Source organism: Tupaia chinensis, unplaced genomic scaffold (assembly GCF_000334495.1).
Source record: "Tupaia chinensis unplaced genomic scaffold, TupChi_1.0 Scaffold144255_1, whole genome shotgun sequence".
Taxonomy (NCBI): Eukaryota; Metazoa; Chordata; class Mammalia; order Scandentia; family Tupaiidae; genus Tupaia; species Tupaia belangeri.
Window position 1 is genome coordinate 2,778,803 of NW_006204113.1, and position 13,566 is coordinate 2,792,368.

Here is a 13,566-nt window from a genome sequence, read left to right on the forward strand (position 1 = left end):
GGAGCCGGCGGTCCAGGCAGCTTCCGCTCGCAGTCTCTGTCCCGCTGTAATGTGACCTCTTCGGCCACCTGCTCTTCGGCCTCTTCGCTCGGCCTGGGCCTAGCCTACCGCCGGGCGCCGGCGTCCGACGGGCTGGACCTGAGCCAGGCGGCGGCGCGCACCAACGAGTACAAGATCATCCGCACCAACGAGAAGGAGCAGCTGCAGGGCCTCAACGACCGCTTCGCCGTGTTCATCGAGAAGGTGCACCAGCTGGAGACGCAGAACCGTGCGCTCGAGGCCGAGCTGGCCGCGCTGCGGCAGCGCCACGCCGAGCCGTCGCGCGTCGGCGAGCTCTTCCAGCGCGAGCTGCGCGACCTGCGCGCGCAGCTGGAAGAGGCGAGCTCCGCGCGCGCGCAGGCCCTGCTGGAGCGCGACGGGCTAGCAGAGGAGGGTCTGCGGGCGCGCTGCGAGGAGGAGAGCCGTGGCCGCGAAGGCGCCGAGCGCGCCCTGAAGGCGCAACAGCGCGACGTGGACGGCGCCACGCTGGCCCGCCTGGACCTGGAAAAGAAAGTAGAGTCGCTGCTGGACGAGCTGGCCTTCGTGCGCCAAGTGCACGACGAGGAGGTGGCTGAGCTGCTGGCCACTCTGCAAGCATCGTCGCAGGCCGCGGCCGAGGTGGACGTGGCTGTAGCTAAGCCAGACCTGAGTTCGGCGCTGAGAGAGATCCGCGCCCAGTATGAATCCCTGGCCGCTAAGAACCTGCAGTCAGCCGAGGAATGGTACAAGTCCAAGTTTGCCAACCTGAACGAGCAGGCGGCGCGCAGCACTGAAGCCATCCGGGCCAGCCGCGAGGAGATCCACGAGTACCGGCGCCAGCTGCAGGCACGCACCATCGAGATCGAAGGCCTGCGTGGGGCCAACGAGTCCTTGGAGAGGCAGATTCTGGAACTGGAAGAAAAAAAAATGCTGAGGTGGCTGGCTACCAGGTAAGGCCCCATGGGGGGAGGGGGAGCTCCTGTCTTCTCCCGCACTCTGCGCTCTCTGGCACAATGGGGGCCCTTAGGGAGCGAGGATGGGGAGGGGGGGAAAGGAGGGGAGAGAGCCCAAGTGGAGGTGTTGGCAAACAAAAAACCCTGGAGTCCACTCTTCATTTTGGAAGCCCCCTTTCCTAACCCCTCATTTACGTTTCTGTCCGAGCCCTTCCAACAAAGAAGCCCTTGAACTTCTCTGGAGTCCAAAATTCTATGTCTCTGTCAGAGACTGGGCATTCACACACTGGCGGCCCAGAAAACAGTTCTCCACTCAAAGTAGGAGGTGGGTCACAGCCTCCCCATGTTCAGGGGCGCCGTCTTAGTTTTATGGCTTGTCTGTGTGACTGTGAAAGGCTTTCTGTGCGCCCTGGAATTGACATCTATGGAATGTAGTATAGTCTTCCTCGGGGTTGGAGGAAGAACGTTGCACTGAATCGGGAAAGGTCCTATCCTATATCCTTGACTTTTGTACACAAAGGAGATTGGGCGGCAACAGCTGGGTGATGACTGAGCTAGTGACAACCGCCCTGCTCTACCCACCCCCAGCACACGGTTCCCTTGTCAAGCCAGACACACACACACACACACACACACACACACACACACATACACATGCTCCCTTGGCCAGCGAAGCTTTACACAGGTTAGTCAAACGGGAATGGTCGGGCGCTGTCCGTGGTGCTGATATCGAGTTCCTCCCATCTCAGAAATGATCTCTCCTGTCTGTTGTCCCAAACATGAATCTCAAGGCAATTAACTGCGTTGGTTTTCTTTTTCTTTGTCAAAATCAACACATCGTTCTTGGCTACCTGCAATCAAAGGTCACCTCGTGGACAGCATTAATTTTCACTTTCACGGACGGCTTAGCACTTAACAAAAACCAATTAATCTGCTCAGCAGCTGTGAGGTCCCATTTGAAAATGCTTGTTTCCTTCACATTTTTCCACTCTAAGTGCATGTGCTAAATCGCAGAAATGGGTTCTTTGTTACGGGCTGCCTTTTTCCATGGTGTCCTGTCCTCTAAGCTCCTGTGAAGGTATCGATTGCTTCTTTCTTCCTTTTCTCTCCCAACAAAGGCCACTGCACTTTGCTTTTACTATACAGGATGTTCTGGGCTTATCCTACACAGGCAAAAGAGGCAGGAAGCAGGGTGGATGAAAAGTGCAGAAAAGAATCAAAATAGTGTGCTTCAGTTTCAAGGTACAATAAAATCCCACTGAAGAGAAGCTAATAAACCAAAAGCTTGCAGTTATTCATTCTAGCCAGCATTGAAGTTTACATTTGATCAAATTAAAAGGGTTTGTGAACATTAATAAAATGCAACCAGGGAAGGAACATCTTAGAAGTACTATATCTCCCTTTGATAAAGGAAGAAAGCCTGCTTGGGCCATCGTGTTGGTTAGTTTGGAATTACAATATTGTTTAAATAAATATTTCTATTCTGCTTCAAAATTTGTAACTCAAACTTTTCATTATTTGGTGTAACCCCCAAATGACCTCAGTTAATCATGTCTAATGAATTGAGATTTTCTTAGTGTTTTTTTCCAGAAGCCTCCAAGCATAGCTGGGTGGTCTTTTGAAGGGCTAGTCCAGCGTTGCTACAAAAAGGCAAATTACCCAGAATTGACATTGAATTGGGCTTTACCGTCCTTTACTTGCTTGTTAGAGCCCCTGCATGGGGCTGGTGGTGACAGTGTGGTCTGAATTGTTCTGTCTGAAGGAAACGGCTTCCAACATTAGACAATAGCAGGTCATCCAGGTACAGGCTGCAGGAAACAGAAAACGACAGAAACTGCGGCATCTGCAGCTCTGCAGTGCTGCCCCCACCAGCTTTAGCCTTCAGAGCCTCAGTGGACTTGCTGATGGGAGTGGAGGAGGAGGTCAGGCGACAGAGCGCTACTGCCCTCTGAGACCTAAGGCTGGGGTGGGGCTCGCAGCCTGACCTGCCATCTCGAAGGCTTGAAACCACCGGAGTGTCCTCTGACTTTTCTCTAACAATCTTAGTGCTGTCCAGGGTGAACAGCTTCCTTCTCCACAGTGAGGTTCAGCCATTGTTTTCTTTCACGCACTCCCACCTCCCCACCCCTGCCTTTGATTGCAGTAATGGCAGGCTGTTCTCTTCTGTTTCAGAGATTAATGGTAGGTCTATTTTCCTATGCAGCCTTGGCACCCTCTCAGAGACACAGGAAGGCCCTATTAAAGTCACGTTTTCCCTGTCCCAGAAAGCTGATAGCCTATTTGAAGAGAGAAAGCTTATTACACTGTTGAAAAGGTAAAGAATGATTCAAGGTGACATTAGTACACAGTAGTGTATGAGAAAGTCTGAATCAGGGAAGAGGAAAGTGAAGGCTGACACAGGGCAGTCCTGGTCCCCGATAGCCACTCCACCATGAGCGCCAGTTCTGCTAAAGAAGTCTCAGGACATTCTTAGAGGCTCCTGGAGGTGTCAGGCCTGTCTCGTGGTCGGTCTTGGAAAGCCGAAGCTTTCCTTGAAAGACCTTGCTGAACAATCACGATCACGGCCGGTTAATGCTCTCCAGGGAGACGAGCCAAGTCTGCCCTCTTCGCTTCAATGCGAGATTTGAGTACAGCCTAATTAATAGCAGGAAGGGTCTGGCCCCTTGGGAGACTGGGGGTGGCAGTGGCTGCATATAAATGGATTGCTTGGTAGATCCATTTCTGAAATGAGTATTCAAGAAAAAAAGCTACATTTGACTTTTATTTTTATTTATTTATTTATTTATTGCCACAGGGCACGTATGAGAGAGAGAAAGGAGAGGGAGCTCCTCCCAATAGGGTGTGGTCATGCTGCAATCCTTTCTCCTCCACTCTTCCATTTCAGCAAAAAATCTAGGCTCACATGCACATATACTGCACATGTTTTTTGTTTGTTTGTTTGTTTTTTGGAGAGGTTTTCACTACAGGTCACATGCGCTCACCAGAAAGAGAGAGACAGAGAGACAGAAAGCGAGAAATCACCCCCCAGCGGGGATGGCCACGCCACAATCCCTTTGCCTCCATTCTCCTCTCGGGATCTTGGGCATGCACACGCACGCGCCCGGCGTGAGTTTAAGCCACCGGGTCTGAGACTTGAACTGCGGTCACCTACATGGGAGTCCAGTGACATAGCCATTACGCTAATTGCTGGTCCCCTGCACATGTTTTTCAAGCCACTGGGGCTGCGACTCAACTGAGAATCACCCACATGGGATCTGGCTCCCTAAGCACCTTCGTCAACCCCTGAGCCACAGGGTAGCCTGGACTTTCTTTTTTACAGCTCTTCTGGCTTTTGTTTCATTCGCCCCTCTCTGTCTCACTGTATTACTGTGAGCGGGGCCACAGTGAAGCTCCTTTGCACAAATAAATTTAAACTAGTGGTTCCTAAGCTCAGCAACACACCATGGAGACTTGGGAAAAAAAAAAAAAAAAAACATTGGGCCAGTCACGTGAGGTAATGGTTAAAGCAGCTGGATCTCACATGGCCAACTGTACAGTTCAAATGTCAGACCCAGCTGCTTGAAAAACACACCCGACGCTTGTGTGTGCCCCAAAATCCCGAGAGGAGAATGGAGAAGAGATCGCAGTGTGTTCATCTCCCCTAGGGCGTGCATTCTCACTCTCCCCGCATCTCTGTCCTAGGTGAGCACATGTACTGTACAGGAAATTTAAAAAGAAAAGTTATCAGGCCCACTCCAAAAGCCGTGGATTCAGTCCGTTGCAGGTGGGGCCCAGGAACATGCGTTTTCAAAATAAAGCACTGCATCCTATTGGTCCTGGGGCTAGTTTTGGAGTTCCTGACCTAAACCACATTTCCCAGTAAAGCCGCTTATACAGATACCAACACATATGTGGCAAGATTTAGAGTGCAGAGAAATACAGGCGTGAGATTATGGCACTCACAGTCCTGGGGGGAAAGGGGGACTGTATTCAATAAAAAGAAAAAAAAAATCGCCTCTGCACTTTGATCGTGCAGAGCAGCGGTTCTTGATGGCCGCTTTCCGTTAGGCTGTGACGCTGTGACTACAGCTGGTCTGGCTGAGGGCTCCCCAAAAGTGCCGAAATCCCAAGCACAGACGTCGCTCCCATACAGTTATATCCAGTTCTCTTTGGCTCTCAACCCACATCCTTCCCGCTCCCGGTAGAAGCTCCGCTCCTGTTCTCGCTGCTCCAGGAGAGGCCTCTGCTGGGGGTGCAGCCGGGCCCTGCGGCTGAGCCGGCAGCAGCTGCGCCGAGGGGGAGGGGCCGACTGCAGCTCCGCTCGGATTCGGAGCTGGAGGCCATCTTTGGCAGGGCTTTTGAAGGGCAGTGGAAGATGCGGCTCAGCTGGCGTGGAGAGGAGAGCGCAAACAAAGGGACTAGACGTTGAGAAGCAATCAATGGTCAGCAGTCAACACGTTCCTCCTGAAAGGAGCGACCTGGTGCGTTTGGTCTACTCTAGTCCATAAAGAAACATGTGAGATGTGAAATTTAGGAATTCAAGGAAATCTCATCTAACTGGAACTCAGCTCCCCCATCACCCTCATATGCAGAAAGCAGCTGTGAAACAAAAATGGTTGTTTCAAAAACGGATCTACTTAGCCTGCCGCTGAGACACAAAGCATCCATGTCTAAAACACGCACACCCCTGATGCCCCCAGCCTAGTCGCTCCGAAATGCTTTGGTACTTAAGAGTCAGGCACGGTGGAGAACGCGGCGATCAGTTTGTCTGGCAGGGCAGAGAAAATCATCGGCAGCAACAGTGATTCCAACAGCCGGGCTATACCTCAGCTGAGCTAAAGGGTAAAGACATCACAGAATTGTAGCAAAATAATTGCTCATGATCATGACCTTTGATTACTAAGAAAGGTTGTATTAAGATGAATGTCCTAATTGTGGGTGGTGTAAACAACATTAGAAAAGTGTCATTCAAAATTGTTATTTTGGGGCCCAGCCCACCCTCCCCAGCTTAATGGTTAAGGGAGCCAGATCCCAACTGGCTCACCGCACAGTCTGAGACCTGGTCCTGTGGCTTGGAAAACAAGCCAGGTGCATGTGCCTATGTGCCTCAGATTCCAACAAGATGGAGAAATGGAGGAGAGGGGATTGCGGCCTGGCCACACCCCATTGGAGGGTGCTTCCTCCCTCTCCCTCTGTGTCCCTCTGCCTCTCTTCTGGCAAACACATGTGCCCTCTAGCAATTAAAAATGGGGAAAGAAATATCTTTTTTATTTTTTAAAGTCTGATGCTTTAGGGGCTGGCAGGTGCTGTGGTGGTTAAGGGCACTGGACTCCCACATGGCCAATTTAGTTCAAGTCCCGGACCTGGCTTTCTTGAAGCTTGCTTTGCCACTTTCCCTCTCTTGGTCTCACTCTTGCTCTGTCCCTCTCTCGTCAAATTGAAAGAAAGATTGAAAGAAAGAAAGAAAGAAAGAAAGAAAGAAAGAAAGAAAGAAAGAAAGTTAGTTAGTTAAATAGAATATAAAAAAAAAGTCCGATGCTTTAAAGGAGATGCCTCCATCTATAGCTCATATTGAAGTTTTATTAACATTAGTTTTGCTCAGTTATCTAAGGGATTGTACAGGGGGCTCATGATTAATTTGTCTATATCATCAGAGGGGTAGAGAGTCATGTGATATTATATTAACTACAGTAAGAATCACTTAACATTTATTGCATACTTACTATGTGCCATGCTGGGTTTATTTTTTTGTTTTTTGTTTTTTTTAGAATTATTTATTTAATTTTTAAATTTGTTCATCCATTTATTATTTTAATTCGACCAAAGAGAGACAGAGAGAGAGAGAGAGGGGAAGTGAGAAAGCAAGCCACCAGGTTCAGGACTTGAACCATGGTCAGCCATGTGGGAATGTCCAACGCCTTAACCACCACGCCACCTGCTGGTCCCTGTTTTTCTTTTTAATAAAAATTTTTTTGAGAGGTTTTTGCTATAGGGCGCATGCGCTCGCCAGACAGACAGAGAGAGACAGAGAGACAGAAAGTGAGAAATCACCACCCCCCAGGGAGGATGGCCACACCTCAACCCCTTCTCCTCCATTCTCCTTTTGGGATTTGGGGCATGCAGGCTCATGTAGCCCACATGATTCTCAAGCCGTCCAGTTCAGTATCAGACTGTGGTCAGCCACGTGGGAATCCAGCACCTTAACCATCACGCCACCTGTTGACCCCTTTGCCATACTAACTTGTTTGTTTTCTTAGGTTTTTGCCATAGGGTATGTGTACTCTCCAGAGACAGGCAGAGAAAAGGAAAGTGGGAAATCACCCTCCAGGAAAGATGGCCATGCTGCAGTCCCTTCTCCTCCATCCTCCTCTTGAGATTTTGGGCACACATGCACACGCACACCCAAGGGGAATGGCCATACCGTGATCCCTTCTCTTCCATTCTCCTCTTGGGATTTGGAGCATGCATGCTCATATACTTGATGTGATTTTCAAGCCATCAGGTCCAGGACTTGAACCGCAGTCTGCCATCTGGGAATCCAGTGCCTTAACCACCACACTACCTACTGGCCCTGCCATTCTGTTTTAATGCTTAAGTTTTCTAACTTAGCAGATAATGGACTCATCATGTACTAATGTGAGGTACATTACATTGGAATCCTAATTTGAGAATCTCAGAACACCTTAGGAAAGAATAAGCATAATTTTCTCATATGCAGAAATGCAAGATTTGAAGACACTAAAATGTAGAAAACAGCAGAGATAGAATAAATGTTAGTGATAGAGCAAAAAAATGTAACCCAAAGAAAATGCTGAAATCTTTCTTTTTCCTCATTTAGCATTTCTTCTGTTCCTTTGCATAATGATATTTTTCCCTTTGCCCTTTTTCTCTCACCTCAGACTACTTTACCACCATGATATTTTCTGAAAGAATTATTTATTTAATTTTATATTATTATTTTAAAATTTGCTACAGGGCACACATACTCACCAGAGAGAAAGACAGAGAGAGAGAGAAAGAGGAAAAGTGAGAAAGCAAGCCACCAGGTCTAGGACGTGAACTGCAGTCAGCCATGTGGGAGTCTAGCACCTTAACCATCACACCATCTGCTGGCCCCACCATCTTAATATTAATCTGCTTACCACTAATGCAATACTAGCATGCTTCCTGGTAGATTAGTTTAAACTCCAATTGCAGCCATAAAGCAAAATTTCTTGGTGAAAAAATCCTTTTAGGCCCTCCTGATCTCTTAACACACTTTAAATATTTACATCCCTGTCCTATGTAATACATATTTTCCCCTCGGCCTGTCATGCGTTGCTCTGTACCCGTCAGTCACTTGAGACTCTCCTTTGCAGTACTCTGTCAATATTTATAGAACATGTAGGTGGCATAAATTTTCATTCTTTTGGCACAGTCTCTTGATTTGGAGATTTGCAGCCCCGAACCTATCAGCCCTGCTTTTCATCGTCACTTTGTGATTTTCTCACAAGGGAAGTTACAAGGGCTCCTCATCTTACTGTCTTGAGGGTTCTGATAGGCTTATTTGCAGCCATGGTTCAGATCTCAGCTGCAGCAGCTTGAAAAACACGCTGGGTACATGTGTGTGCATGCTTGAAATCCTGACAGGATGGAGAAACAGAGGAAGGATTGCAGCATAATCCATCATGGGGTGCTCCCTCATGTACACAAGCGCACACGCCTTCTTGCAATAAAAGAGGAAAAAAGAACTCTCACTAGCTTCTTTGTGTCTGCCATGTTACAGCTGAATTTTATGAGCTATTTGCCTACACCTTTCCAAGTCATAAGAAGAAAAACCTTTTATGTAGCATTTCTCACCAACAGTTACTCATTGAGTATCTACAGTGTGCATTGTACTGGGCTCAGAGCTTCCAGGTGGATTGGACAGGAAAGGTCCCTGTGTCCATGTTAATTACATTCTAGAACAATAGTTCTCAACCAAGAGCAATTTGCCCCTCCGGGACAATGAGCAAAGTCCAGAGACGTGTTTGGTTATCAAGCTGGGGGGAGGGGTGTATGCTAAGGCATCTGGTGGGTAGAGGGCAGGGGTGTGGCTGGATGTCCAGCAGTTCACAAGGCAGCCCTTCACCACAAAGAATTACCCAGCCCAGAGCATCAATAGCGCCGAGGTTGGAGCCCTGTCATCGAGAAACGTGACACACACTAGACGAATAACCTAATACCTGGACAAGATGATTTCATGTAACGGGAAGAGCTAAGGGACGGGTGGGTGCTTTTTCTCTAATCCGTGCTCCCATTGAGGCACCTTTTTCTAACTTGCCCAAGGTTTCTGAATGGGCTAGCAGCTGTGCTGGCTTAGGGTAAAATACCGTACTGATGCTCTGTATAGAATAACGTGCTCAGTCAGGGAAGGCAGCGTCCTTAAATTGGATGCAAAAGAAGACTTGTCTGAGAAGATGACGTTTGAATGAATCTGACAGGACAAAGGCTGGCTATATAAAGACCCACCACCGGGATTCCAGGCAGAGAAAATAGCAAGTCTAAAGGGTCTAAGGTAGCGAGCGATGAGCTTGGTTAAGGAGCAAAGGAGAACGCCAGGATGACTGAAACCCAGCGAATGGAGAGGACAGGTCATGCCAAAGCATTTGGATTTTATTCCAAAGCCTTTGGAGAGGTTTAAGCAGGTAAGCAATGGGAGGATCTGCCGGGTTTTTTTGTTTGTTTGTTTGTTTTTTAATAGACTCTTCTGGCTATTCAAGGATCACAGATTTAAAGTTGTTTCTCTTCCATGCCTTGGTTTGCACCCAGAAGAATTCAGAGCAAAACTATGATATGAAATTAACGGTTTTTTTTTTTTTTTTTGGAGAGAGGTATTTTTGCCATAGGGCATGTGCACTGGTCAGAGAGACAGTGAGAAATCACCCCCCTGGTGGGATGGCCACGCTGCAATCCCTCCTCCTCCATCCTCCTCTCAGGATTTTGGGCACGCACACACATGCACCAGGTGTGATTTTCAAGCCACCAGGTCTAGGACTTAAACTGCAGTCAACCATGTGGGAATCCAGTGCCTTAACTACGATGCCACGGGTTAGCCCCATGAAACTATTTTTTGAAACATATACTATAAAGTACCAGCAGGTGTGTAATGGTGACATCACTGGACTCCCATGTAGTTGACTCTGGTTTGAGTCCCGGATCTGGTGGCTTAAAACTCATGCCAGGTATGTGTGCGTGATAATAATTTTGTCTGCCATTTGGATTTAAAATGTTTTTAAGTATTCCTGCTTTCTTTTCTCTTATGTGAAATGCTCTTAGGAAAAAGATTAAGGCTTCCAGGAAAGTATCAAAACAAATTAAGGTAGAAATAGAGGAAGAGGTTTATTGTCCTCACTAAGGTTCCTGCAGTTGGAGTTTTCTGAATCTAAGCCCCTAACCCCAAGGCTCGGGATTTAGAAAGGTCTTGCAACCAGAGAGTCCAGCAAGCACAGGAGGGGTAACTAGTCCATACATATATCATCACCCAGTGCTCGTTTGAGAACCACGTGTCCGTGAAGTTCCCAGCCCTCCCTGTGCATCTGAATCTCCTGGGACCTCTCTCTATTTCTCTCTCTTTATTTGTTCATTCATTTCTGAGAGATTTCAGCACACACACACACACATACACATACATGCCCAGCATGAGTTTTAAGTCACTGTCTCTTAGGACTTGAACTGCAGTCGACTACATGGGAGTCCACCGGTGTAACCATTTTGCCTTCTGTTAGTCTCCTACAGACCTTTATTTATTTATAGGGCGCATGGGCTCACCAGAAAGACAGAGAAAGACAGAGAGATAGAAAGTGAGAAATCACCCCCCAGAGGGGATGGCCACGCCACAATCCCTTCTTCTCCATTCTCCTTTAGGACTTGAACTGCAGTCGACTACATAGGAGTCCACCGGTGTAACCATTTTGCCTTCTGTTAGTCTCCTACAGACCTTTATTTATTTATAGGGCGCATGGGCTCACCAGAAAGACAGAGAAAGACAGAGAGATAGAAAGTGAGAAATCACCCCCCAGAGGGGATGGCCACGCCACAATCCCTTCTTCTCCATTCTCCTCTTGGGATCTTGGGCATGCACGCACACGTGCCCGGTGTGAGTTTAAGCCGCCGGGTCCGGGACTTGAACCGCGGTAGACTACATGGGAGTCCAGTGACATAGCCATTATGCTAACTGCTGGTCCTGAGACCTTTATTTTTAAAATACAATTGTGGGGCCAGGAGGTTACATGGTGGTTAAAGGTGCTGGATTCCCATGGCTGACTGAGGTTCAAGCCCCGGACCTGGTGACTTAACTTTCTTGCTTTCCCTTTCTCTCTCTGTCTCTGTCTGATCAAATTAAAAAATAATAATAATAAGTGGAATTAAATGAATAAATAATTTAAAACAGACAAACAAACAAACAATTGTTGTGACCAGACCCCAAAACAAGTGAATCAAAACCTGGCCTGGGGCATTTGATAGAAAGTGGTTGAATATGGAAGATTTATTGTTAGTGAAGCACGCCAGGCCAGGCTGTGAAAGAGAGACGTTATGTGTCTCCACTTAATATATACCGAGTGTCCGCACTCTATGGTAGAGACTGAAAGATTGGAAGACATAAAAGTATTGAAAATAGTTATGGACACTGCAGACAGTGTGGAAGCAGGTGCGAGAGGGGAAGAGTGTTAGGGAAATGAATCAGGAAGAAAAAAATTAAGAGACAAGACAATTGTGGGACACAGAAATGACTTATTACCTGTTGATGATAACATGTACAGTATTCTCAACTGGACTGGTCTGAGGTGTATTTCAGGTTGGGTAAATTCCCTTTGTAAGTCAAATGATATATAGTAATCAAATGTATAAAATAATAATAATAAAATAAATATTAAAAAAAAAAAGAATCTGACCTAGGGGACAAGCCTGGATGTAAACATTGCATAAGTTCCTTAGGTCATTTTAGTTGTTTTGTTTTTGTTTTTCTAGTTTGCTATAGGGTACGAGAACTCCCCGGAGAGAGGCAGAGGGGAAGAGGGAAAGTGAGAAATCACTCCCCAGAGGGGATGACCACCCCTCAATCCTTTTTACTCCATCCACCTCTTGGGATTTGGGGCACACACACACATGTCCCCAGCTTGAAATGTTGTCAGGTCAAGGACTCAAACTGCACAGTTGGCCATGTGGGACCCAGCCAACTTAACCTCTATGCCACCAGCTGGTCTCCTCAGGTCGTCGAAATATGCAGTCAGGGTTGAGAATCCTTACCTTGTAGAAATCTCAATGAATTCCAATTGGTTTGGCCTAAGTATTTTGGCTATGTTGCTTTTCAGGACAGCATTGGACAACTGGAGAATGACCTGAGGAACACCAAGAGTGAGATGGCACGCCACCTCCGGGAATACCAGGACTTGCTCAATGTCAAAATGGCTCTTGACATTGAGATAGCAGCTTACAGGTACTTCATAGGGCACACTCACCTGAGCAGATCCAGTCCCCTGGGGCAATTCTACCCAAATAGGTGGTTCTAGTGTCTCTGGATTCTGATCAGTGAGGGAGATGAGGATCCCAGGTTGACATGAACATGCTGGCTGGCACGCATGTGTGCCTAGGATTCTGGCTGGCTGGAAAAGCTGGTGTGTGGGTGGGTGTGGATCACAGCACGATGAGATCGTTGGCCCTCAACTCTTCATGAAAAAGACAAGAACCCCGTGTATGTCAGGAGCACCTGCACCTGTGATCTCTGATCCTGGCTGCCCAGGTTGACAGCAGGACCTGGGCATGAAGACCCTGTTGGGGTGCCTGTCTCCTCTCTCTCTCTCTCTCTCTCTCTGTCATGGAAAGAAGACATGAATAATAAACTTTTTAAAAATGTATGGTTTATGGGCCAGCTGCCATGGTGCATGTCTCTAGTCTCAGTTACTCAGGAGGCTGTGGCAGGAGGATCTAGACACAGCAAGACCCTTTCTAAAAGTTTTTTTAAGTGGTTTTCCAGGGACCAGCAGTTAGTGTAATGGCTATGTCGCTGGACTCCCATGTAGTCGACCATGGTTCGAGTCTTGTGCCCAGTAGCTTAAACTCACACCGGGCATGTGTGCGTGTGTGCCCAAGATCCCAAGAGGAGAATGGAGGAGAAGGGATTGCAGAATGGTCATCCCCCTGGGGGGTGATTTCTCGCTTTCTGTCTCTCTGTCTCTTTCTGTCTTCCTGGTGAGTGCACACGCCCTATAGCAAAAATCTCTTTAAAAAAAAAAAAGTGGTTTTCTAATTCCTGATAAATGAGTTAGCTCACCGATTGCTATTCAAGGCCATGTTCAAGTGAAATTCACCTTGGGGGGAAAAAAGTAATAGCAGCAGCTGCTAATTTTGAATGACTCTATGTGCCAGGCACTATGTTGGCTACTTCATAAAATTTTTCTAGTTATCATGTGATATCATTCCGATTTTGCAGATGAGAAAACCGAACCAGACTGTGTGTCTTGCCCAAAGTCATGGTGCTGACAAGTGGTAGCGCTCAGAGTCAACCCCAGATCTGACTGCACATTTTGGATGTTTCCCCTTCCTTTTTTCTTTCCTTCCTTCCTCTCCTTTCTTTCTTTCTTTCTTTCTTTTTCTT

General features: G+C 47.4%; 1 protein-coding gene across 1 annotated transcript in view; it reads left to right on the forward strand.

Annotated features, from left to right (window-relative positions):
* The window catches only part of INA (internexin neuronal intermediate filament protein alpha), a gene marked incomplete at its 5' end in the record, with an annotated part of 16,701 nt that continues 3,135 nt past the window's right edge, over positions 1–13,566 (forward strand). Inside the window, 3 exon segments of the mRNA XM_006166436.2 lie at positions 1–940; positions 943–968; positions 12,284–12,408. Of these exon segments, the coding sequence (XP_006166498.1) occupies positions 1–940; positions 943–968; positions 12,284–12,408 (1,091 nt within the window).